The 24,085-nt window shown below is 36.9% G+C and overlaps 1 protein-coding gene across 1 annotated transcript in view; it reads right to left on the bottom strand.

Moving 5' to 3' along the window:
• Window positions 1–415: 415 nt before the first annotated feature.
• LOC139991360 (neuroendocrine convertase 1) overlaps window positions 416–24,085 on the bottom strand; it is a 29,747-nt gene continuing 6,077 nt past the window's right edge. Inside the window, exons 3-15 of the mRNA XM_072011343.1 lie at window positions 13,648–13,752; window positions 13,184–13,417; window positions 12,833–12,979; window positions 12,152–12,218; window positions 11,253–11,524; window positions 10,416–10,628; window positions 9,651–9,751; window positions 8,612–8,677; window positions 5,761–5,913; window positions 3,808–3,977; window positions 999–1,132; window positions 710–841; window positions 416–594 (exon numbers count right to left, since the gene is read on the bottom strand). Coding sequence (XP_071867444.1) covers window positions 499–594; window positions 710–841; window positions 999–1,132; window positions 3,808–3,977; window positions 5,761–5,913; window positions 8,612–8,677; window positions 9,651–9,751; window positions 10,416–10,628; window positions 11,253–11,524; window positions 12,152–12,218; window positions 12,833–12,979; window positions 13,184–13,417; window positions 13,648–13,752 — 1,890 coding nt within the window. The 3' untranslated portion in view covers window positions 416–498. The remainder of the gene's footprint in view (window positions 595–709; window positions 842–998; window positions 1,133–3,807; window positions 3,978–5,760; window positions 5,914–8,611; window positions 8,678–9,650; window positions 9,752–10,415; window positions 10,629–11,252; window positions 11,525–12,151; window positions 12,219–12,832; window positions 12,980–13,183; window positions 13,418–13,647; window positions 13,753–24,085) is intronic.

Below are 24,085 nucleotides of genomic sequence, written 5' to 3'. Positions count from 1 at the left end.
TTGCACAGAAAATGGAATTTGATTGTACTCGTCGACAATAGTGAGCTTCGTGCTTGCTAAAAATTAATTAGATTAAATTATTAATTAAGTTAATACTGTTTCTTCTATTCTATTTTCCTTTGAAAAGGAAAATAGTAGGTTCCTTTGAGCCAAGTTGCTAGAAAATGCTGTCTCTTTTACAATTCTGTTTGTATCGTAATCATCTGTTAATTGCCTTTGTGTCCAATTATTTTCGTTCAGTGATACGAGAGATCGGTTTTAATATAATAAAATAATACAAAGGTATGAGAATAGAAGAATAAGATAATATAAACATAATAGATTAAGCTAATATAAAAGATGTAGATAATATGAAAACGAAATTGGAGGAATTGAGATTCGAAAGATTCTTATATACGTATATTGATTTTTATTATTTGTATTATTTTTGTTCAAACGGATATTGTATTTTCGTTGGCGCACAACGCAGGGCAATTTAATTCTTCGGAGAATTTATATTCACAAAAACTCCAACCAATCTTTTTCATAAATATCGTTTGTCTCTTGCATGAGTAATCCCAGCTTCTTTTTGAACGTAGATGATTGATCCTCGTCCTGTGACAAATATACACGTACATTTTTTATGTAAAATGTTAAAAATATTAGGGAAGATCACACAGCACGTTTACAATTTATTGAAAGACCGATAAGTTCTTTCTACAATACTTACGATGTTTCGCATTCGATTGTAGTCCTGGTTATAAATTCGTGGCCCATTTTTTCGGTATTCTGGTATTTTTCTGGTCCCATGTAAAACCAGCGTAAACGTTTCTATCGTGCCGTTGTTCTCTTTTGGTCCGATCTGTTGAGATGCGAATGAATCGAACACATATACAGGTTCCGCTCAATCGAAAATCCCATTTATTGTTACTCAATGGGGAAGAAATTGTAACTTTGTCACTTTGTTAATAGGAAATGTTCTCTTTTCTCTTTTCTCTCTTTTTTTTATGATGATTTACCTCATCGAGAATGTCTAGAAACCAGCTGCCACGTGGGTCCTCACCCCATGACGCCACAGACATAAATTTCCACTTCTCGAAACCCGCAGTTGAATCGTCCAATTTTCTTGGCTTTAGTATCTGTACCCGTGTCCCTTGAGACCATGCGAAAAGAATTAATTTCATTAGATTGTATGACAAGTTTATTCGACTCTTGGTATTACATTTTGTGCGATATTATAGAAGAGTTACGTATGTTGGTCGTAACGAACAAATTCGCAATAAATAAACAACTAATATCAATAAATATCGATTACCTAGAAGCGACGCAAATCAGTTGCGTAAATTGAAATGCAGAGAAAAATAATAATTACAAATGTTATTCTTTGTGAGCTTTTATCATGCTATGTGCGATTATTTAACCTATTAATTGCAGAGTATCGTTTCAAATGTCCTTTACGGAGTACGTAATTAAAATCAAGCAATGACGAGGATCGCACATCGAACGCAGAGCAAATGCTCCTGTTATAAATTTTACAGAAGAAGTAAAACAAAACGAGGAAGCGTTTCATCTTTATTCGATAAAAAAATTAATAATTCATCAGCGCGATTCAGTTCTGCTACGGTGGCATCATTTGCTATATCTCGTTTTTACGTCGTGTTACCTGTGCACATACTAGCAATCTTCTTTCCAAAATGCATAAGGTGTCAGAAACTTGATTACTTGATAAATAGAAATTTATTTTATACACAACGCACGTGTTACACTCGTGTCGTAACTTGTAAAATAAAATATTTATTCATCGTTTCGAATATACCAGTTTCACTCGGTTTCTCGCGTGATCAACTTATGTATATTTGACTTGCTAAGCGGTGCGGTCATACTACAGAAGATAAAAATTATTAATAACGAATCGATATCGAATAGCTTGATCTTATTCAACTGGTCTTCTATGATCGGCAGTTTAAATATTACATCTGGAAATAAATCAAACATTAAAGATACGAGCATGATAATAGAAACTCAGGCAATCAACAGCTATTTTGATTTTTTCAACAGCAAATTCATAGAACATTTCATCTTATTGAGATATGTATAATTTTATGTGCTAGATTAGTTTAGATGCGTAATAGTACTACTTGTATGTGAATATCAGTGTGTAGAAGCATGTGTGTGCGCGGTGTCTCGAAAACAAATGAATGTAAACTGTTCAGTCGGTTAACAGTCGGGTATAGGTAGAGGAAAGTGCTGAAACGCGTGCACGTGTGTATCGATGAGTATCATTGGAATCATTTATAAAATAAATATATAACTATTCTAATAGAAATTCCAAATGTAAATTTAATGTTCGTACACCATTATCTCGGCTATTAAGATCCGAAATTCTCAACATATCTTATGAAGAAATTTAACAATTTTTCAATTAGAATATATTTCGAATGATAGAGGCGCATTCCTATTCCGAATCGTTCCAACAATCTGATATAAATGTATATGTATAGATGACAAAAATTAATACATGTTATATTATATATACTCCAGAAACATATAAACAATTTTTTCTTATGAAAATTCCGGCTTTAATTATTTAGAACTGATAGAAAGAAATATCACGAAAGTGCTTGCTAAGTGCAAAAGAATAATGCATCTCTGGCAATACTCGCCCGCACGTAGAACTTTTGAAAATTCGAGGGTCGAAAAGGTTGGAAATGGAAGATTTTTCGCTAAATTTCTCTTTAGAAAGTAAGAGGTTGTACCACGACCATAAATCTATACTCCTGATTGTTCCTCCGGTTGGAAACGGTAGTTCACGACACGAAATCGATCTCGAGATGCGACGTGTATCTCGATTGCAAGTGTGTACACTGTAAAAATCTTATTTCTCGCGAATCTTCGCGAGCATTTTTCACTCGTTATACGCCGCAAACGCCGTAAAAGCTGTGTTACGCGGCGATAAATACGCAACAGACCGAAACAGACATTTCAATCTACATTCAAACGCATCTTTCCAATGCATACGAGAGTTTTACGCGTCACTTCGTCCTTAAAGCCTTTGAACAGAAACCTCGGGTCAGTGCGGATGCATTATTGAAAATCGTCGAGGCATTGTATCAATAAAAGGCCTTTGTATGATTACATTATCGTGCATAAGTATTGGCACACTTCTAAATTATTGTAATTGTACGTTGCAAGTATTTGTACAGTTACCAGAGAATATTTGTACTTACTGTATTGTACTGTGTTGCGCGAAACATTTTGAAATTTCGTTAGCACTGTAACGAAACACGACTGTCATAATTATACTGGTAAAATTTGAAACCAATTCTTGCTTGATGGTATCAATTTCAATTAAAATTGCGGAAAATAATACATTTACCATAGGAATATGTACATATATATTGCGCGTTGTATAAAATCAAGAACTGTATGAAATTAAATATTTCATCGTTATTCAATATTCGATGATGAGTAGAAAAATTATTGCTTATGATTAAAAAATAATATTACGATGTTATTGGAAACGGGATGTTCACTGACTATGATGATCCTTAAAGATTAGGCAGAGTATTTCGTTCCAGTTATAGGAACAGGGAAACATTTGATAATGGAAAAATATTCCTGGATTATAATTTTGAAAATACTGTAACAAGAATAATATTCACGGTCTATTCGAATTATACGAGATATTCAAATACCTAGGATATCTTTATATATTCGAAGCGATTACTTCCTTGGATAAATTTTTTTTAACTCCTAGTGTCGAGTGTTTCATAGTATATAAACAAATATGAGAGGCAAGTTAAGTTGACGCAAATGAAAAGTGCATACCTGAGGGCGCAGTCAAATACATCTGAAGTGCACCACGAAGACTGTACTCGAGGCTGACCTCGATTTCCACGTGTTCCAAAAACGTAATCTCGTTTCCTTCCGATCGACACTCGTTCTCCGTCTCGAATCGTAACCGCCTGGTATTTCCATAAGCCAACTCCTTGTCGATTCTAAGCCAAACGGAATATTTTCTTATACATGTGTGAGTAAATTGTGGGTTGCTTCCGGACACATCCGCGTCTTGTCAATAGAACGTGTTGAAGCTTTCTGGAATATCGATTGTCAAGACCGAAGCACGTTCTATCTCGATAGTCATAAGTCTTTAAATGTCATTTGATAATTACATGAGATATTAATTAAATGTACAGTTCTACATATCGTAGAACGAGAAAATGATGGAAATTCCAGTGGAACTCTTTGTGAAAGTAAATACAGAGCAATGAATATGTCAGTCTGGACTATTACGAGCAATTCGAGAAACGATTACGTTTTAAATTTCATTTGATAATTATTGTAAAAATAGCGTCAGATATGAGATAGTTAAATAACAGATAGTTAAATATTTGAAAATAAAAGAATTTTTTATATCGACATTCCAGTAGAATTTTGAAAAGGAAGTGCAATGGTACGAAAACGTTAGTCGCTTCGACGAGCTATCGGAATATTCTAATTTTCATTTGATAATTAAGTTACAATGTTGTTGAATCAACAGCCGTAAATATTTTAGGATAAGAAAGTTGTTGACGTTGAAATTTCAGTAGAATACTTTTTTAGAAGAAATGTGACACGAAAATGTTAAGTTGGAAATTTGTAAAAAATGTTGACTGCACTCTGTAGTATGTCAGAACATATTTGGCTGAAAGGAGGAGACGGGGTTACTTTTTATCTGAAGAAACAGTAAACTGACGGGTGAGGAATGTACGAAAAGTCCTCGAGACGTTCCACTTTTTCGACTATGCTTCCCTTACGGTGCAGCAACGAATGAGTGAAGAGCACTTTCCCGTATGTTGAGTTTAACGACGTAAAATGTCACCGGGCTTTGCTGCGCTTTTTAAAGGACCAAGGACACAACCTGAGTATCAGCTCAAGCTCTGATTGCATGAAACTGCTTGCGACGTAATTCGTGTCTCTGTTTTCTACCTGAGAGAAGTATACGCCCTGCATTCCCCGAGGAAACGAGCATCTTTTAATATTCTTCAACTGGATAAAATGATAAAAGTATAACTTCCTTTCGTGGAACCGAGGACGACGAGTAACTCGTTCCTGTTCTTTGATACAACAATTTTCTCATTTATGAATCTCTCTAGAATTAGCTTTAATTAGATTTAAAGTTTCGTCGGGATTAAACCGAGAACTAAATTTTTGTGTTTGTTAACTTTCTAAATCTATGATTAATATATCACCGGATTAACTAACTAAAGGGCATCGATTAGTGATAGAAGAGTGATTAAATTTTCATGAATTTAGTCAAAGTCGAGATGTAATGCATGTAAAAGTTGGCGCAATAGTGGGTGGAAATACCAGGTTCGCAAGCTGGGAAGCTTATTTTAGTATTCAAGGTTCACGATGTTCAAAACAGCGTACAGAATTACGTTTTAACCGTGGTAATCTAAATGGACCCTGTGTGCTACGTTCTACGTACGCTTGCGTAGTATTTGCATGTAGCTCGTTCAGCTACAACGGAATACGTACATATTATCGATTAACGAACACGTAGATATCTGTGTCACATTCTGTAAATTTGACTAATTTTTTAACCGTAATTTTACGCACATACATTTTAATACGAAATACGGTTTAATGCATGTTTGAATTCGTGAAAATTCCCTTTCGAATATGAAGAAAATGTTGAATCGGTGAAATACTCCTTTATGATAAATACAATTATTTTAATTATTTACAATTATTAAGCGATGAAAGTCAAGAAGGAAATTTTCTCGTAACTCTACTCACGCTTTAGCGAATTCCACTTTACAGATGGTTTTGTCCGGCACAGTAGTCCAGTTGTAACTGGCCGAGACTAAAGCGTGCGCGTTCATAAGTCCAAATCCGAAGCGTGAGTTGAACCAAAGTCCAGCAGAGTTTCTGAACCAGCCTGGATTCTCCCTGAAAGTTGATGCAATTACGGGGTCTGCCGGCGCGAAAGAAAGAACGGCCAACGTAAAATGATACGGTTTCCGACGTAGGTTGGTGTAATCCCTTTTTACACGCGGCAAAGAACCTCCATTTTGCTAGGGAAACACTCGCCGGTAATTCTATTTCCTTTTCTTCCTTTCAAAAATCCAATATTCGTTTCTAAATTGCTCCCGGAATTTTTGTGTTTTTACATTAAAATTTTCTGAGGATTATTTTACGGACAGAAATATACTTCATTCGCAAAAGCGTTCAAGATATCCATAGTAGATTCCAGTTATATCCATAGTAATTCAGATATTGATAAAAGTCTCAGCCATGTCCATAAAAATTTGATTTTTCCTAAAAGTCCGCAGTGACGATGCAACGATCGATAATCTATGACTTTAACAAACATCGATTTAGCCGACAAATGATTTTATTTAAGCGATATCGATACAGAATAAGGCATTGTTGGTCGCATTTCGCTGAGAGCCCGATACAATCGCGCAATCAGGTCACTGAATTCGACGTATCGCACCAGCTCTTTGAACGACGTGAATGAAGTTCTTGACATGAAATTCTCGACATGAAGCACATTCTTAATAAATCCAAACCTATGTGTATATTTTTTTGGCATCATTTTAATCCTCTATTTATTTTCTCGTGTCAAAATAACTATCTCGTTTATCGTCGAGCACGATAAAATCAGAATAAAATCAGAGTTATTATTATGAACTAATTTATTATATAGCTCATTATGCATAAAAAGGAAAGCTCGAATGGTGCAAGCACATCTTGACCCTGACTGTTGATCAGGTGCGCGTAACAGCACAGAAGCCGTGGCATTTGTCTTTAACGAAGAAAGAAACGATCTCTGCTTCCTGTTCGTTTCACTGCAATTATCGTTTCTCGTTGAAACAGCACGACCTACATTTCCTCTCCGTCGCGAAACGAATAAGAATGACACAATGCTTCAATCCACCGACGGTTCGTGGTGCCCAAGGAGAAAGATGAGATCGACTTGGGCTTCCTATATCACGAAAAAGTTTTTTTCATAACTTGGGGAATTCGGCGAGATATTTTCCCCGAATAATCCAACCATGATACGACCAGATAGCGACACCGCGATCTGCTTGAAATTGGGTAAGCATTTCGGCGGATATAATTGTAGTGCAGTTAATTAAAATCGATCACAATTATCGTTAAACGGTGTTCCGATAAAATTCGCGAACTGGAACTAGCACTGGCGTTCTGGTGGTTTTAATTCTCTGACAGTATAGCAAACTAGCTATTTGTGATTCAAGCTGATTTTGTAATCCAAGCTTTTATGTATCGTTACACTTGAAGTCTGCATAATAATATATCTGTTTAAAAGAGGACACTCGTGAAAAACTGGGATCATACAGATTAGCTTTATACCGTATCAAAAACTGAAAAATACTGTTAAGGGCAAAGCATATCAAAATAACACGAAGATAAAAAATGTAAACAGCATTTCATATGAATAATTTCAATAATATTTTCAAGCAATTATATCAGATATTTTGAAAGAAATTTTCAAGTATGTATTACATCGAAGTCGTATGAAGCTATCATTATTTCAAAGAAACAGAATAGAACATAGAATATGATAATTTCTTGTTGGACGTGTTCATGTTTTTCTATACCGAGTTCGAGAATTTTATGACACCACTTATATATACTGCATGCTCGTCGCTTTGATTTACGATATCCCAAAAGTGATGAATTTAACATGCTTCATAGGTAGAAAAAAGTACATCCTTTACAGTGATGTTTCAAATCGATAGCTTGACCATTTGGAAAATATAACATCAAACTTAGAATGAAAACGTAAAGGGTCATGAATGGTATGCCCAAATAACGTTGACCTACATTTTCTCCCGGAAATACGTACGACGTAAGTAGTATTAACGAAAAACCGCATTAGCGCCTGTCACTGACCAGAGCACGTGGCGCGGCAGTGGGATAGGTCATGGCGATGGTTCGAGCGAGAACTTCGCGTGTGTGACAAGGACAGCGATAGCGTTGCATTAAAAATTACGTTTCTCTTCAACCGATGGTATCTCGAATACAGAAAGTGATATCGACATGAATAAGAAAAAGAATCAAAGAGAAAGGTTCCTAGTTTCTAAGAATATCGATTAGATTATTCAGATATGGGTCGTTTCTGAACTACGGAAATTGAAGTTTTTGGAAATTTTGATATATCGGATTGGAATATAAATTCGTTCCGTTTCTATCTCTATTCGCAAACGGAGGAAACGAGGCAAGTGAAGAGCACAGGGAAAAATATGATAAGTACGTTTTTGTTAATTTTTTTGTACTTTAATGTCACTGCATGACTAAAAAGGATATATTTTGATATGAAGTGGCTAAAAGTGAAAAGAACCAGATCCAGCCAGAGATACGATCATTAAGATAACTCGTATTTTTATATCATCAGTATTTTAATGTTTCTTACTAGTTTAGTATTAATGCAAGCTATATTTTTGAATTCATATATTTTTAAATTATGAAAAGGAAACATATGTTTAGACTCAAAATCAAATAAAATCGCAATTTTGGTGATATGGAATTAACTGATTACGTAACAGATTTTAAAATTCTTTGTCTCTAAAGAATGCATGTTACAAATACATATTACAGTCTAATATAATATTAAACATACCTGAGTGGATTATATTCTGATGTCCAAACGATGAGATGCTGCACGTCCCTCCAGGTTAAATCTTTGCTTCAAGGACAATACATAAATTATTCTGATGGTTGCAACTATGTTTCGAAGAAGTACTTGTAGCGTGTGAATGATGGAATATTTCGTAAACTGATTGGAACAAGTTAGGTCGGCCCGAGACAAGAAAATAGCCTAAAGTGTTTTTCTGAACTGCTTAAAACAACCCTTGGGAAACGTTGATGCCGGCAAGTTTCGTAGTTTCATAAACGAAACGAACACGTGGTTTGTTTGAAATTTTCTTGACGGTCGAGATAACGATAAGTTTTTAATCGAGCCCCGTATTATGTTAATTCCGCATGGATGGATTTATGCTGCGAGCGTTTACTCGTCGGAGTCACAGATTTCCGGTAACAACGTTTTCATAAATGAAAAAGAGATTAGGGGAATCTGTGGTGAATAAATATCGAATACGGAAAGGAACTTTTCTTTCCTCCTGCCTTTCGTTTTAACTTTGCTGATGGCGTATTATGTATTTCACATATATATTAATTAAATACAGATATATAGAAGAGACATATAAGAAAGAATAGGAAATTGGCAAAAGAATAAAAGAAGGGAAGGAAATAAGTAAAATAGCAAAAAGAGAGGAATAAAGGAAGAAACGAGAGGAAGAAATGAAAAAAATGAACGCAACGAAGGAAATATTTAGCCTGCTGATTCTAAGATTCAAGCAGAAATGACCAATATCTGCTTGATATAAATCTGCTACACTCTACCTCTCCATGCTGTGATGAAATTTTTAGTAACGCGACCTCCTCCGGTACTAATACATGTTCTACTTTGTACAAATATTCAGTTCTGCAGACCCATTTAAGGATTGTGCTCGAAGTTACTTGAATCTTAACGAGATTCAACCATAGTCGCGCTAATGCATTTAACGATTTTTCCTGCAAATGTGATGGCCCCAACCCGCCTCTAAATAGAACAGATATTTCAGTGGGTCCGAGAAAAAAGGAAACTAACGAGCTCGTACTTCACTTGTAAAGCTAAGGCCAGGATTCCTGCAGCTAATGGAGCGGACGCGGAAGTGCCAGTATGACCCGTGGTGCAGGTGTTTCTTAAGTCTGTTGTCGCCTGAAAGCATAAAAAGACAGTTCGTTAAATTATTCCATTAGCTGCATTCCCAGTTGTACTTCCATTCATTCTGATATAATCCAAAATTTCAAGCGATTCAATTTCGAACATTTCAAACCCAAAAGGGACATCTAAAATCTTCGAATTATAAAGATCTTGTTTTATCGAGATTTTTTAGTTTAAAAGTGGTTAACATACAGAAATCACTGAGGAACGCATCTTACGAGGCTTTCACGATCAATTTTCCGAATTGTAGGTGCTCAAAGAAGAAAGAATTCAACTTCTAGGGGTTTAGAAATTAATTAATTACCATTTTTAAAATAATTTTATCATTCATTTATCGATTTTCCTTTTCGATCCTTTCTCTGGTTTCCGAAGCGAAAATATCACTATCGTATTTATATTTATTAATACTATTATTCATCATTTGTCTACTTATAATCATATCATTATTATCTTTGGAATTAACTGTATCATCTTCTTGCGATCGATGGTTTTATAGAAGTAAGTCATTCCCTTCTTGAGAATTGAACGTTAATTGTGTATTTGTGTAATGAAATTAAGCAATTGATAGAAAGTGAGGTTGATCAGTTGCCTCATATAGATTTTCAAGTTATCAAGTTTCAATTGTAGTAGAAAATGAGACATGTACAATATCGCTTACTATCATTTGATCGTGATAAGCGCCACTGCTATACGTGGTCGCCAACGTTGCGGGACAGCTTTCACCGTACCATGGAAATCTTCCAGTTTGACTAGCAGATCCCACAGCGATGGTATAAATGCTTCCTACGTATCCGTCACATCCGCAGTCGTCCGATCTCAAGCCCCCATTCCCGGAAGCCCACACGTAAATGCTACCTCTGCCGCCTCTGCCCTGAATAATCGTGTCAAATCAATAACTTTAAGAAACCGCGTACTACATGCGTTATTATCTTTATCCAGCTTGAAAACGATATTTTTACGCGTATCAGACAAAATGACGTTATCACGAGGAATCGTTTGATAAATATCCACCCACGACATAAATATGCATCGAGGCCTATGCTACTCGACCTTTCGCACGATCTATTCTACATGAATATTTAATTGTTCACTACCACGCCGTGTATTTTCTACCTGCTTCGTGACACCCATTTATGGCGTATCTCGTATATTCTCATATAGAATTAATTAGAATTGCAGGAAACTTTTGAAAAAGCAAGATTTTTATGATGATGAATTTTCATTGTTTCCACCAGTTTGCCAGGTGACGAAGAAAATATTCTTCCTGGTGGGCGTATTATAATGACGACGTTAATACAACTTTCTCGTTTCAAGGTAATTAACGTTCCAAGTAATTAGAAACTCTTGATCTATGCCGAGAGTGACACAAAGCGTCTCCAGCTTTCGTTGCTGTTCGCTAACTCGACTCATCCGTCTATGATTAAACGAAAACGTTCAGTTTCAAAGCGTTAAGTTTCGATTCGCTTAATCCCTCCCCTCCTGCCCCTATACTCGCCATAACGATACCACGTTCGAGAGCTTCGCTGGCCAGCCTGCCAGGAGCTTCTAGACTTTTCCCATCGTCGGCTGGGCCCCACGAGGCCGTGTAAATGTCTACCAGTTCCGGTTTGTATCCTAGCGCTTCTCCCTCAACGCGATCGTTTACCAATCCATCGAGTAACTTGATGCCGCCAATTGAAGCCTCAAAAGCGATGCCCACGCCGCATTTCCGATTGTTAGCTTCCATTGCTATTTCCCCTGCGCATCTCGTTCCATGGCCGTTCGCCCCTGAGGACGCGTTGAATAATTGTTACGAGCGAAAAAGTAATGTTCGATGGAATTACGCGCGAGTAGAAAAATTCTTGTAGGAAACGTGATTTGTGCTGATTAGACGGATGTTTCTTTGAATTTCTAGTCTTTCTGCCTTCTCTAGGCCATTCTTGATTAAATTGTATTTTTCGATCGTTAGAATTTTAGTAAGTTTCTATGCTTCGTTTCTATGATAGACGAGATCTTAGAGTATTAAGTCGTTTTTGTTTGATAAAACAGGGGCAAGGTTAAAGTATGAAAATTGGAGGATTACTGCAGAGATATTATGTTCCTGGTAAATCTTGATAAACCTTCTTGGCGATGCAAATCTTGTGATATGACGTATAAAGTTACGGCATTCAGTTCGGTATAAACTTTGCTGATCGCGTAAATCTTACGATATGACGTATAAAGTCAGGTATTTAGTTTGTATAATAAATGGTTGGAAGAATGTGAGCTCAACCGAAAGCTATAATTTCGTTTCCACCTTTTGTATTTATCGTGATAGGATTGTAATACTACTTCAGGATAATCTGTACAATATATATTCACTGGAAACGTATATCGGAGTTAAGCGTATAAGCGATTTAATCTGATAATTCATACCTGATAATTCGTATCGTGGCAAAGGATCATCGTCAGCCTCGTTAACATCGTAACTAATATCAGGATCCTAGATCAGCGAATTCATAAAATTAATTAGTAAACCACTACATAATGATCTTGGCTGATGAAAGAGCAAAAATGCAAATCTTGTAACTCTGGAAGATTATCCTGAATTAAATTTTTTTTTAACATTATCGTTTTACATTAAATTTTCTATTTTTCATCTAACACTAGATGGTAATAATTCAATATCACTTTTTTATTTAATTTCATTTGTTAGACTTTATTGATTTCTAAAATAAAAAAGACGTCTCTCCCTCTCCCTGGGGTGAAATTTCAATCACCATGGAATTAACACGATTTCTTTTGACGATAGCTTTTAAGAGTTAAAAAATTCAGGATTAAAAAAGGATTTAAAAAAGGGTTAAAAATTTCAAATCAAAGGATGCAATTTTAAAAGTCCACTCTCGGTCGCCTATGAACTAGAAAATGTAACTAATATCAGAATTATAGCATTAATTCAATAAATTGATTATAAGATTAATTGACAAGCTAAAAATCGTTGGTAGAAGTAGAAAAATAGAAAATATTCAAAAATCTCTAGGGTGCAATTTTAAATGATCCCTCTCGTCATCTATGAGCTATGAAGCGTAGCTCGAAGCAAAGTTTCTCGTTACTCACGTAGTTATTTCGCAAATCGTCGTGGGTATATTCCAACCCATCGTCCAAAACTGCGATTCTCACGCCTCGACCAGTTACCCCCAGTCGATAGAGGGACAGTACGTTCAGATCCAGCTTAGGGAGAGCTTTGTTCGATCTCGTGTCTTGCTGCAACAGTTGATAAGGAAGCCTTGTCTTATCGTCAGATAGCAAAGTCATCCACTAAACCTTTTACCAACAACCCTTTTATTGATTTCACTTATTATTGATTTCTTTTTACGTGTTCCTTCTTTTCTTTTTTGAATTATTTTTCCTACGTTTTCAAACAATTTTTACACAATTTTTAAGGATATTTTGAATGAGCTTAATTACCAGGTACCATTCTTGATCCCAAAGTTCGTCATTGAACATCAGTCTAGAGTCTTGAGGATCTTCTTGCCAAAATTCTTGCCAATCTTTGTCGTCCTCCTTGATGATATTCAAGTGATACTGATCTACCTCCAGTCTCTTCTCCCTTATCAGTGGTTTCTCCGAGTCGAAGCTAGATAATGGCACGTAACCGCGCTTGTGTCGCTCGATCGTTTTCTGCTGATCTGCCCAAATGATCTTCAAAATTGAAAAATCGTGTTGGTAGAACCTAATGTCGTAGTTTAAAAAGAACTTAACTCTGAAACTATCACTGGGATTAAAGCTTTAATCAAAACGATCGAAATAAAGCGTAAAAAGATATATAAATGGATAAAAAGTATAATATAACGCAAGTAGAAGATCATGTTCTATCTATATGTTTTATTAAAACGATGAATTAAATTCTATCTAAAAAATCTGTCCATTACCTTGCTGCTTGAATTTAGTGGTTTTGTTAACCAAACTCCACCCCTTTTCTTCTGACCACCATTGCCATCCTTGAGCCATATATACGTATCCTCGAAGCCCAAGACCTGAACGAAGAACCTCGTATGAAAAGATCGGAAAGATTGCAATTTCGGCAGAAAAATTTAAATTAACGTGACGCTGGGCATGGTAGTGGCTTCATAAAAATTTAAATTAACGTGATGGTGACGTGCAGTGCTGCGTATTGCTTTCATCTACCAGTAGTTCTTTTATTTCGATTTTTTATGTTCCCAATTCGATAATCGTGTAACACGACTCTGTACCACATTGCGGCAGCATTTTTCGAGCCAAAAATTTAATAAAATACCTGAAACGAGATCGCGTTTAAATTTTCGAAACTACCACAAAAATGAAACTCGCAAATTTTTACAAATTCACAGAAAAATAGCTGTAGTCTGAATATTCTAAATTTTTCTACGAAGATCACAGGGAAAAATATGATACACGTAATTTTCTAGATTTTCAGATTCTCATGTTATTTAATCACTACAAAGCGAAAATAACATTTAACAAAAAACGGAGCCTGAAAACTGTTACAATATGTATGTATACGTATAGCTATACACATACGCGTATAAATATATGTACTCATGCATCTGAGGAATATAAATGTGTACGTATATATACCGCAATCTTTTATGCCTATGGGGAAGGGGTGTCCCCATCTGTGCAGATAGCAGACGTCCCTAACTGAGAGTGTGAAAAATATGTACCTGGTTTATTTATTTCAACGCTTTGTTAGAAATCAATGATATTCACAAATGTTCCCCCTCTGTTTATAATAATTTTGTCAAAAATATGCACATAAATGGTGTGATCTGCAGCTGTAGTAATTAGTGATATCAATTAGAGAAAAGTCGATACTTTAGAAATAGGAACCATAATCGAAATGGATAATAGTTGGATATTTCGATTTTTCGTGACAGTTATTAGAGACAAAAAGGTTCTTCGTAATTGTTTTAATCAGAATCTTTACATAACAGCTTTAAGCAGTTACTTTCCCAACTGTTTCAAGCGTCCCTTTTACTAAAAAGTTTTGATAATTAGCAATTGGTTGGTAAGATATTGGATTTTAAAATTACTTGCATATAAAAAATCAGACACGTGACTCATTATACTTTTCTCCGTTGTCTTCGCACGGAAGACTGTACGTAAACTGTACAGCCGCTACCCTTCTGACTGAGCATGCAGGGTGCTCGAGCGGCGAGGGTGCGCCGCGACGTCGCAACGATTCAGCCCTTCGAACGATCGAATGGGACGCTTCGAATAGGATAGCAGGAACAGAAGGTTGGTGTCGTCTTAACTTTAACAAGAGATAGATAGACAGATAGAGTGGAACGGATGAAAGGGCTTTCGGGGAGCGTCGAACGTCTAAAATGGGGTATAACGTTATTATTATCCAAGTGCTACGTGTTGGTGGTATTTTTGTATGGTATCCCTGGTATTTGATGTCGCTTTTTCCTCATATGAAAAGGGAAAGACCCGGTCAGAACCTCGATATTTCCATAACGAGCGAAGTCTGTTTTTTATTTTCGATCCACCTCCTGATAGTTGGATTTTCCTACTGGCTGCTCCTGATAGTTTATCGATCCACGGGCTCCCCTGATTGATGATTGTAGTGGTAACTGCGTGTGCTGGCGCAATAGGGCGCGACGCATGGACATACGTGCACGGGGTGACGAGGAGCTGCAGGTGCAAAGTGGTTTATGACTTATGACCGCAGAAAGAATATGAATGGAAAAATTGACTGCAAAAATTGAATGGACTTTCTTGGCTCGCAATTCCTATTTGACTATTTCCTATTTAGTCGATCAATGATTCTGGCTGATCAATGATTTCGTAAGGATTGAATGTATACTATTGTGCAGAAATATTTGCAGTCAATTTGTAGGAACGATGATCGAATTTGATTAATGTTTATCAGTTAATAATGATTTAATGATTTATTATAACAATATTATATTGTATTATTTGTGGTGTACACTAATATATAAATTTACTCTTTAAATGTCACTGCTTGAATTGGCATAAATAGTCCTTTTATCAATTTAGAGGATCTTTTCTAACTGCATCGTAAATCAGAAATTAAAGAATCTGAAAATGAAAAATTTGTTATGCAATGAAATAGTTCTGCGAAGTTTAACATTTAAAAGTACTGGTTGTATTGTATCATGTCAGCTTTTAAAAATTAATATAATCGCGTCATGATATTATACGATAATTATGAAGAAGAAAATCATTGTGGTTTAATTTATCTAAAAAGTTGTGCGATTAAAATACATCGTGTCAAGGATAATCAACTGCCGGTATATTTCTACACGGTCACATACGTAAACCGAAGTATAAAGTATAATTGAACCGAATATCGTATCTTTTTTTCATGCAAATACCAAAGTATTGGCGCATCGCCAAACAACATGTCCATATTGTGAATGTTACGAATATGTCAATTACAAATATTACAGCAGTTCATGGATTACGAACGTTGCATAAATCGAGCGTATCTGCGCGAGCAGATGTGTATCTCCTCTCTTTGCCGATGTAACGTCATATCTCGTTACATCGCGCTAGATCATTTCCATATTTGCATCGTTTCAATGGACGTCACGATTAAAAACCTCGTTCGTCACCGGCAGCAGCGAAAAAGCATAGGAAAATGAACTGTCAGTAGTCGAAATATTTCTCCGCATTATCAAATAGCTGTATATTTTCGTGGAATCAAGAATCACACGATTTGAAACGTGAAAAAAAAAAAAAAAAAAAAGTGACACACAGCGAGTTACTGCCCTGCCATCTCATCGTACATATCATTTGCAGTTTTTCATCGGTAATGTTACCCGGTTAATTAACGGTCAAAGATATTTGCAAATACGCGTTCATACTTTATAGAACGTTCACAACACTAAGCTGTGGATAACATGACCAATTTGATAATGAAAAAGAACAACGAACGGTTCGCGATTAGTATGTTCCGCGCGATATTACCGCGGACGTCGCGTGGTTGCGCGATACCCTCAAAAGTGACCCCAATTTTCATCGAATAACGTCGACAGGGAAAACAAAGGCCGGAAAAATCCACGAAGCCTGTTATGAAACAATAATCCCGCATTTGGCTTTGCTTGGCCCATGCAGAAAATATACCTATAATCCAGTATCCATTATATTTGAAATGTATTCAGCCAGAGGGAATGAATTCGACCGGTCGTTGCCATCGAACCAAACGATAAACGGCTGAATATCCTCGACGACGAACGCGCTTGTTTTTTTGTATTTTCCTTTTTATTCGCCTCTCTCTCTCTCTCTCTCTCTCTTTCCCTCCCTCTTTCTCTGTCTCTGTCTCTGTCTCTATCTGTTTTATTTTTATTGTTTTTTTTTCGTATTTTTGGGAGGTGGGTGGAAGGAGAGAACAATTCAGTTTGGACGCGAGGATAAAAACGGTCGTACGTGCGAACGATCGCACGTGATGGCGTAAGCAGCTACCGATTTTTATGCCACTGGCCCCGGTACATCGATGTTATCGCGATTTCCGGCGCCAGTAGGAAGTCGAAGCGCGGCAATTTACATCCACGACACCTCCGTGTCCCGCAAATAATTTCGCCACGGCATTTCAGAAGATTTATGGAGCCGATTTTCGGTCATTCGACGTCCTCGTTCGCTTCAAGTCGCCACGTATCATGGATTTCTCGTTTCCGACTAGATGTTTTATCCCATTGGCTTTATCTTCAACCTGCTGAAGAATGGACGGTGCTTCTAATCATGACTTTTCCAGGTTAATCTCCGATTCTTTCCTCTTTGCGATGCTCTATTCATCCTGCGTTTGGAATTAGGAATGCGAAGCTGGAGCAATTCTTCATTTTTTTTTTTACTATACGAAGATTAGAAAGACCCGACAAGTTAAATTTCCTATCTTTTACAGGGAATCATTTCTGAAAGTCAGTACGTTGTCGTCGATACCATGTTACTAAAATTCTTCTTTTCTTTTCTAATTTATTTTAGAGTCAAACATAGCCTCTTCATGTGTCCACAATTTTGTCTATTTTTGAAAAACTTATGTTAGACTCGTGACCCTGTTGTATTAAAGTCTTTCTGTTTAGATATAGATTTATTTAAATCACGCTGTTTAATCGTAAAGCAACATTAAAATAAGAAAATCGACATCGTGTCTCATACGATAAGAATTAAACCCCAAAGAATCTTTCCCCTAATTCCTTCAATTCCAAAGTCTGGATGTCCATCAAGGTCAGCTCTTGAGCAAGAGAGTAACCTTAAAATGGGGCACGTACAACACGGCTCGCTTTAAATTCCACGTGGGAACGCTTCAAACTCGAATCTGTCTGTTACGTGATAATGGTTCGATTCCCTTCGTCCCGGTGGCAATCGACGCTTGGCGCTGCCCAAAACTACCCTCGAGACGAGCTCTTCTATTCCCCTTGTGTTTGTTAGCCTGCCAGATGAAAACCAGCCACCGATTCTATCGTTCGTCTACGTGAAACGAACGAGACCTGAGAGATAGAGGACAAGAAATCAGAGTCGCTCATTACTCGACGATCAGCGATTTCTCGTATCGATCGGTCAAATTACGCCCGGCTGTCTCCTCTCTGTGGGAAAATCCACGAGCTCCAGGCTATCCAGGTCGGTTTGTAACAGTCTTCCCGCGCAAACGACTGATACTATATGCGCCAGGAGTAAAGGTACGAGAAGAGAGGGAGACGAGGTAATAACAGGAGGAAGGGAGAGTATTTTCGCAGTCCATTTGTTTTGATCGGATTTCCAACTGTCTCTGGTAATCCCGCGGCAGTAAGCTCCCGCAGGCATCGCCACGTTTCAATGAAAACCCTAACGTTTCTGTTCTACCGTGGAACAGAAACACCTTTCGTGTAACATCCACGGGGGACGTGTACCTCGCGCATCCCTTCGCTTGTACGGTTGTTGTTTTGCGAACTGGTTTTCTTGTTACTCTTCGTTTCGAGTTGTATTACCTTATGTTCTTTCGACAAGGAGAAATTTTAGTGCGTTTAAACGGTGATAGTGATTTTGTCATTATTTGAAAAGAAGGATTCTTTGGAGCGTAAATTAAATGATTGACTCCTTAATTACCGTTTGTTCAACATCTTACGTAATAGCATCACGTGATAAAATGTAACATGGTAAACGTTCCTCTCGTTTGCCTCTTCATTTTCATACTACAAAGTAAAATATTCAACAGTCGTGACGAAGTCGAGGAAGTTCCTGTTAGACGGGGATTAAAACGTAATCTGGATAAATTCAAAGGAGAAATACCATGGAAGAAAACGTTATTTTAAATCTTATCGCGTGTGTGGAATATCAACTGGCACAGTTCGCTTGCAATTAAAAATGTTAAAGAATGAAATACTCAGAAAGTAAATGAATTTACGTACAAATTAATAACTGGTAAAAGAGATACGAGGTAACAACGGATTTCTGTAATATACGTAATATCCAGTACATACTACTGCCTAAACGATTCCACAGTTGAACGCGAAGTTTCTTATACCCACGAGTTGCGGAAATGCTACAAATTTCACAGATATTGCTCTCATACCGCGCCATTTACTATCCCGGTATAATAATCGCTTGTATATCGTTCAACGTCGTAGGTGGCTCGAGCTTATTACGCTCTACCCGGTGCGTGTTTCTCGAGATTACGCTCTCTCCCTGCCACTTAAGCACGCTAAATTCAATTATATACATTGAATTCCACGATGGAAATGGTAATTTCGTGGCACGAAAGTTTGCAGATCCTCGAATGGAAACGGATGCTCACAGTGTTTACCTATCAATATATAACTTCGCCAGCATCGACCGTGATAATGACAATGCTTATGCGAGAAAACAATCTTCAAGATTGGTGTCTGCGAGCAAGCAACGCGGATATGTATCGCGTAGATTTGTGTGTGAGCCTCGTAAAAATTGGAATCGAGGGTACGAGCATCTCGAGAATGAAGAAAGAAATAGTGGAAACCCGTCGGACTTACGAGAACGCTGCAGTCGATTTCATCTGCCTGGTTAGCTATACCGACGGCTATTGTGCGAAAAGTTACGAAAATGAATTTTTGTACGCGTAGCATAGAAATTGTTAAACATAACATTTATTAAAATCGATCCGATCGTTGGAAGAAATATTTCTTAATACGATTAAAAATGAGAAAGACAATTCGGTTCCAAGCGAAACGCTACGTAATATGAATTCTTCTATCCTGGAATATAACCGGATTTAAGGCCAAAGTATATTTCGTTCGATCCTTGTTTTTCGTTCTTTGTAATTGTTGAAACGAAAGAAAAGTTCGTCGGTGTACTTCCTGGATTGAAAAAGTTTATTCTCTGATGAAACTAGGTTAAAATTAGAATTGAAAAAGTTGTCGATTTAGGTGAGATCATGGTGTCTCACCATGGATCGTCCATTTGTACCAGGGGGCGCGTCCAGGGGCCCATATAATGCGTGGGAAATTGAATTAGCAAAGGCAATCTTCGAAACTACGCTACGTCAAACCCGGCTACGTCAAAATCAAAGTTTTAATTGAAATCAACGCCGTAACCAGCGTCACGTGAATTTGGTCAAAGAGGGTCCGGACTAGTTTCATATACTCGATCTCACTTAACTCTTGAACCTATTAGTGCCGTATCGATTATGTTATGTATCGGAATTATGTGGCTGACACGCCGTGCTACCCATAAGTGTGCACGTAAACTAATACGTAATTTCGCAGCAATATAGGCGTGGGAAATACCTGTCTGCCACACGAGTCGATCATAACGTTGTCACGCATCGATCTTTTCCAAAGCTTTCGGTTCTCCAGACAATTACACGTAAAAAGTTAGAACATCAATTTCCTACAGAGCACTGTAAACGTAAAATTAATTAAACTGTGTAGTTGTACAAAAATCGTGAGCACGTCTTTTTATGCGAACAAAACGCATTTATTAACAACGTGATATTATCTCCCTTTTTGGACAACGTTCATGGTGTCCAAGTGAAAATTTTGAAAATCCCGGAAAGTGGAATTAGGTTGTGCATTTAAAAAGAACTCCAAATATTTAAGATGATAAAATCAAACGTGTTATATGTATGAATGGAACATGGAATTAATATCGTTAACTGACCTAAAAAATACTTCCCTGTGTTGCAAACACGTAAAAATATACCGTAGAACGGTACCTCTTGCTACATATTTCTTAACGTATATTTGCAAACTTTTGCGTACATTACGATTTTATATGGCTTCTGCTGTTTATTATTTACTATTTGTATTGATCGGTTATGGTAATTTAATTGGCAAACAGTGCTTGCGAAATGAATAAATACCAATGCAATATAATATTTGTCGTCGGATCCATTGAACGGTGCACGATCGAGTCGATGATAAGAAATATCGAGAGCGAAGTTTCCCGGAAATCAGAGATCAAATATCAGGATCTACTTGAACCGAGATTAAACCTTTTCGAAGGTAGGAAGCTAACGAAGGCGAGCACCGAGCGGCAGGTCGCTATGACATCTGTCAACCACCGTAACGTGGAAGTTCATTATGGCGTTCAGCAAAGGACGCCATATCATTTATTTCAATTACTGCCAAAAGCTGAAGCTGAATCGGCAAAACCTCCGCATCCGCTTCGATCATTTATGAACGTACCGTCATTAATGCGTCTACCACGAGAAGAGGTCGTTAAAACTGTCATAGTCACGCTACTCGTCTTTGAAACATTTTTGTTTCGATCCTAGAACACTCGTGTTACTTCTCATCGTAGTTGATCGTTTTCGTATTTTAATCAAAGACTAATTCGTTCCTTTGTAACTCTGTCAAGAACGAGTTTACATCGTATCATCGGTGTACAAAATTAAATGTCGAAGCAATAAACAGGCATTTCCAATATTCGAATTGTACTTATTGGAAGAGAAAGAGAGGAACGATAAGACACTTTGAATTTGTAGCAAAAACGTGATTTGATTTCGATTGATTTTGCCTTGACTTTTGCCGGTTTACGTAAATTACTGGAAAGTGACGCTATCTCTTTATTGTAACAGTCCCTTCAATTTCTGCTCCGAGCTTACACGTATCGCGCCGCAAATGTTTGTCTCTTATTTTAACCAAAGATTAATTCCTTTCTTTGTAATTCTCGCTTCTGTCAGGAACAAGTTTACATTGCCCCATTGGTGAATAAACATGAGAATTCTTGGCAGCTTATGAGTATGAATATGCTGAAATTTGATGAACGTTTCATTTTACAAAGACTGATTGTTATTTCACAGGGTGGTTAATTACTTTCCAAAATTTCCACGCTTAACGATACACGTGTTAACGATACGGAGTAATTACGCGTATTATATGTTCCATGAAGTTATTGTTGTTGATAATTCCGAAACTGTGACGTTCAACGTATTTTATTAAAATTCGAACGTTTAATAAATTTTGTCGGCGATCTAGTTCCATTTAACGGTATTGTCCATTTATCGTAGTACGATTCCTACTGTCGCTCGATTATACAGGAAATAAAGAAAACACTGTTCCCTCGGCCTGTTCCGGAAATTAATGTTAGGAAATTCATTCCAACAGTTTCATAACAGTTTCTCGATAACTGGATTTCAATTTGCCCTGAGGCCAGGCTTGATTGAGCAATCTCGTGCCTTTATAATATAGGGTGTCCGCGTAAGATATATGATAAACCTGAGTAACTTAGACGTACACAAGTTTCACTGCGAGTAATTAACTGGCTTATCGGATTTTCTGCTTCCTGTGCATAGGTAGGCGACAGATTATAACGAAAATGCGGGTCACACGTTAAAAATGTCGTTTGCGTTTCTTCGTTAAAGCAAATTGTTATCTCAATCGTTTTTAATGCAACTATAAAACTAGTGGGGTATTGTGCGCCATGCGATGCCTATCAAACGAGTCATTCGGAATAAAAATAGACTGGGTCACGTTTCTTCTAAATATGAATTTATACATGAACTCGGTATACTACTCGTCGTTCGATACAATTAATATAACAGTGTCAAGATAAATTATTTCATTTCTATGGTGACCGTTTTTATCGTAACATTAATTTATTTCAGTAAGCTGGATTAGTCGTAGAAAAATGAAAGAATTCGTCTTTCCTGAATCAAAGACAAATAGTATTTGTGTTTACGCGTGCCTTCAACAATAAATTACTATTACTCATTGTCAGAATATTGGAGGCAGTGCACTTTTGTACACACAATAGTATAAATTTAAGAGACGACGTAGCTTCTGCGATCAATGACGAAATCAATTTTATTTTTATCAAACAAGTAGTATTAAAAAAGCAATTGCAGAAGTAAGATCGGGTAGAAGGAATATCGCAGAATGTTGGGTAGAATCCAAAAGTATTGGTTTCGAAGTAAGAGAAGAGTAAAATAAGTATCCCAGAAATGGGACCATCGAAAATCTTCGAAATATGAATTTCCGAAGATTGTCTTTTAATTAAAAACGGTACCATATGTATAAAGACAATTGAATTACAATTCTTGGAAAATTTTCCAAACTTGACTTGTCTATGGACGTGTTGCGCACGAAGATGGTACGTTGTATTTCGAAGAGAAAAATCGACGAAATTTCATATGTCGTCGCGTCGCCAAGATCCTGGATAGGCAACGTTATATCAAATGGTCGAAAGCTTTCGAGGCTACGACGGCACTTCGTTTTCGAGCCCGATGAATAATTACTTTTTCCCTATTCCACGTCTGTCAGTCACTCAGTTCCAGGCATGTAGCTGTTACCTGAACGGACGTAAACGCGAGAAAATCCTAGAAAATTTAGGCGACTTTCTGCTCAATTCTCTATCAGACTATCGAATAAAGCACTATGATAATCGATAAATGTACAATCGTTGGCAATAATGAAGTATAGAGTGGCTTGTTTAAATATGTAATGCTGGAAAAAATATCGAGATCTCAAGTTTTAGTAACGCCATAAGAATATAATTTTTACAATATGAACGTAATTGTGAATTTGGCAACCCAATTAAGAAGTTATTCAGAGGAGAATTCCAGATCGAGTTGTCTCTACGATATGTTCCCTTTCAATTCGCATGATCTATTAGCTATAATGTACGACAGTCGGAGAAAAATAGCAGTTGCTGGATGTTACGTTTCGCTGCCAAATCGATGGCACCTAAGTGTCCCGTTATAATCGTTTAGCAGTACAACGTCACGACTGGAGCGATTTACGGAAGATTGATCGTCAACCCAGTGCCGCGTAACTATCAGCCTTCTCATTCGAAATTATTCGAATCATAGAATCAATACGCTACGAATAAAGAACAACAGATTTATATTAAACTAATTAGAAAACGAAATCACTGAATTTGTATATTAAACATCAATAGATTACCAGCAATATATTC

The sequence above is a fragment of the Bombus fervidus genome, chromosome 10 (genome assembly GCF_041682495.2).
Source record: "Bombus fervidus isolate BK054 chromosome 10, iyBomFerv1, whole genome shotgun sequence".
Taxonomy (NCBI): domain Eukaryota; kingdom Metazoa; phylum Arthropoda; class Insecta; order Hymenoptera; family Apidae; genus Bombus; species Bombus fervidus.
The sequence above is the reverse complement of the archived record's forward strand: the minus strand, read 5'-3'. Positions and strand labels throughout refer to the sequence as shown.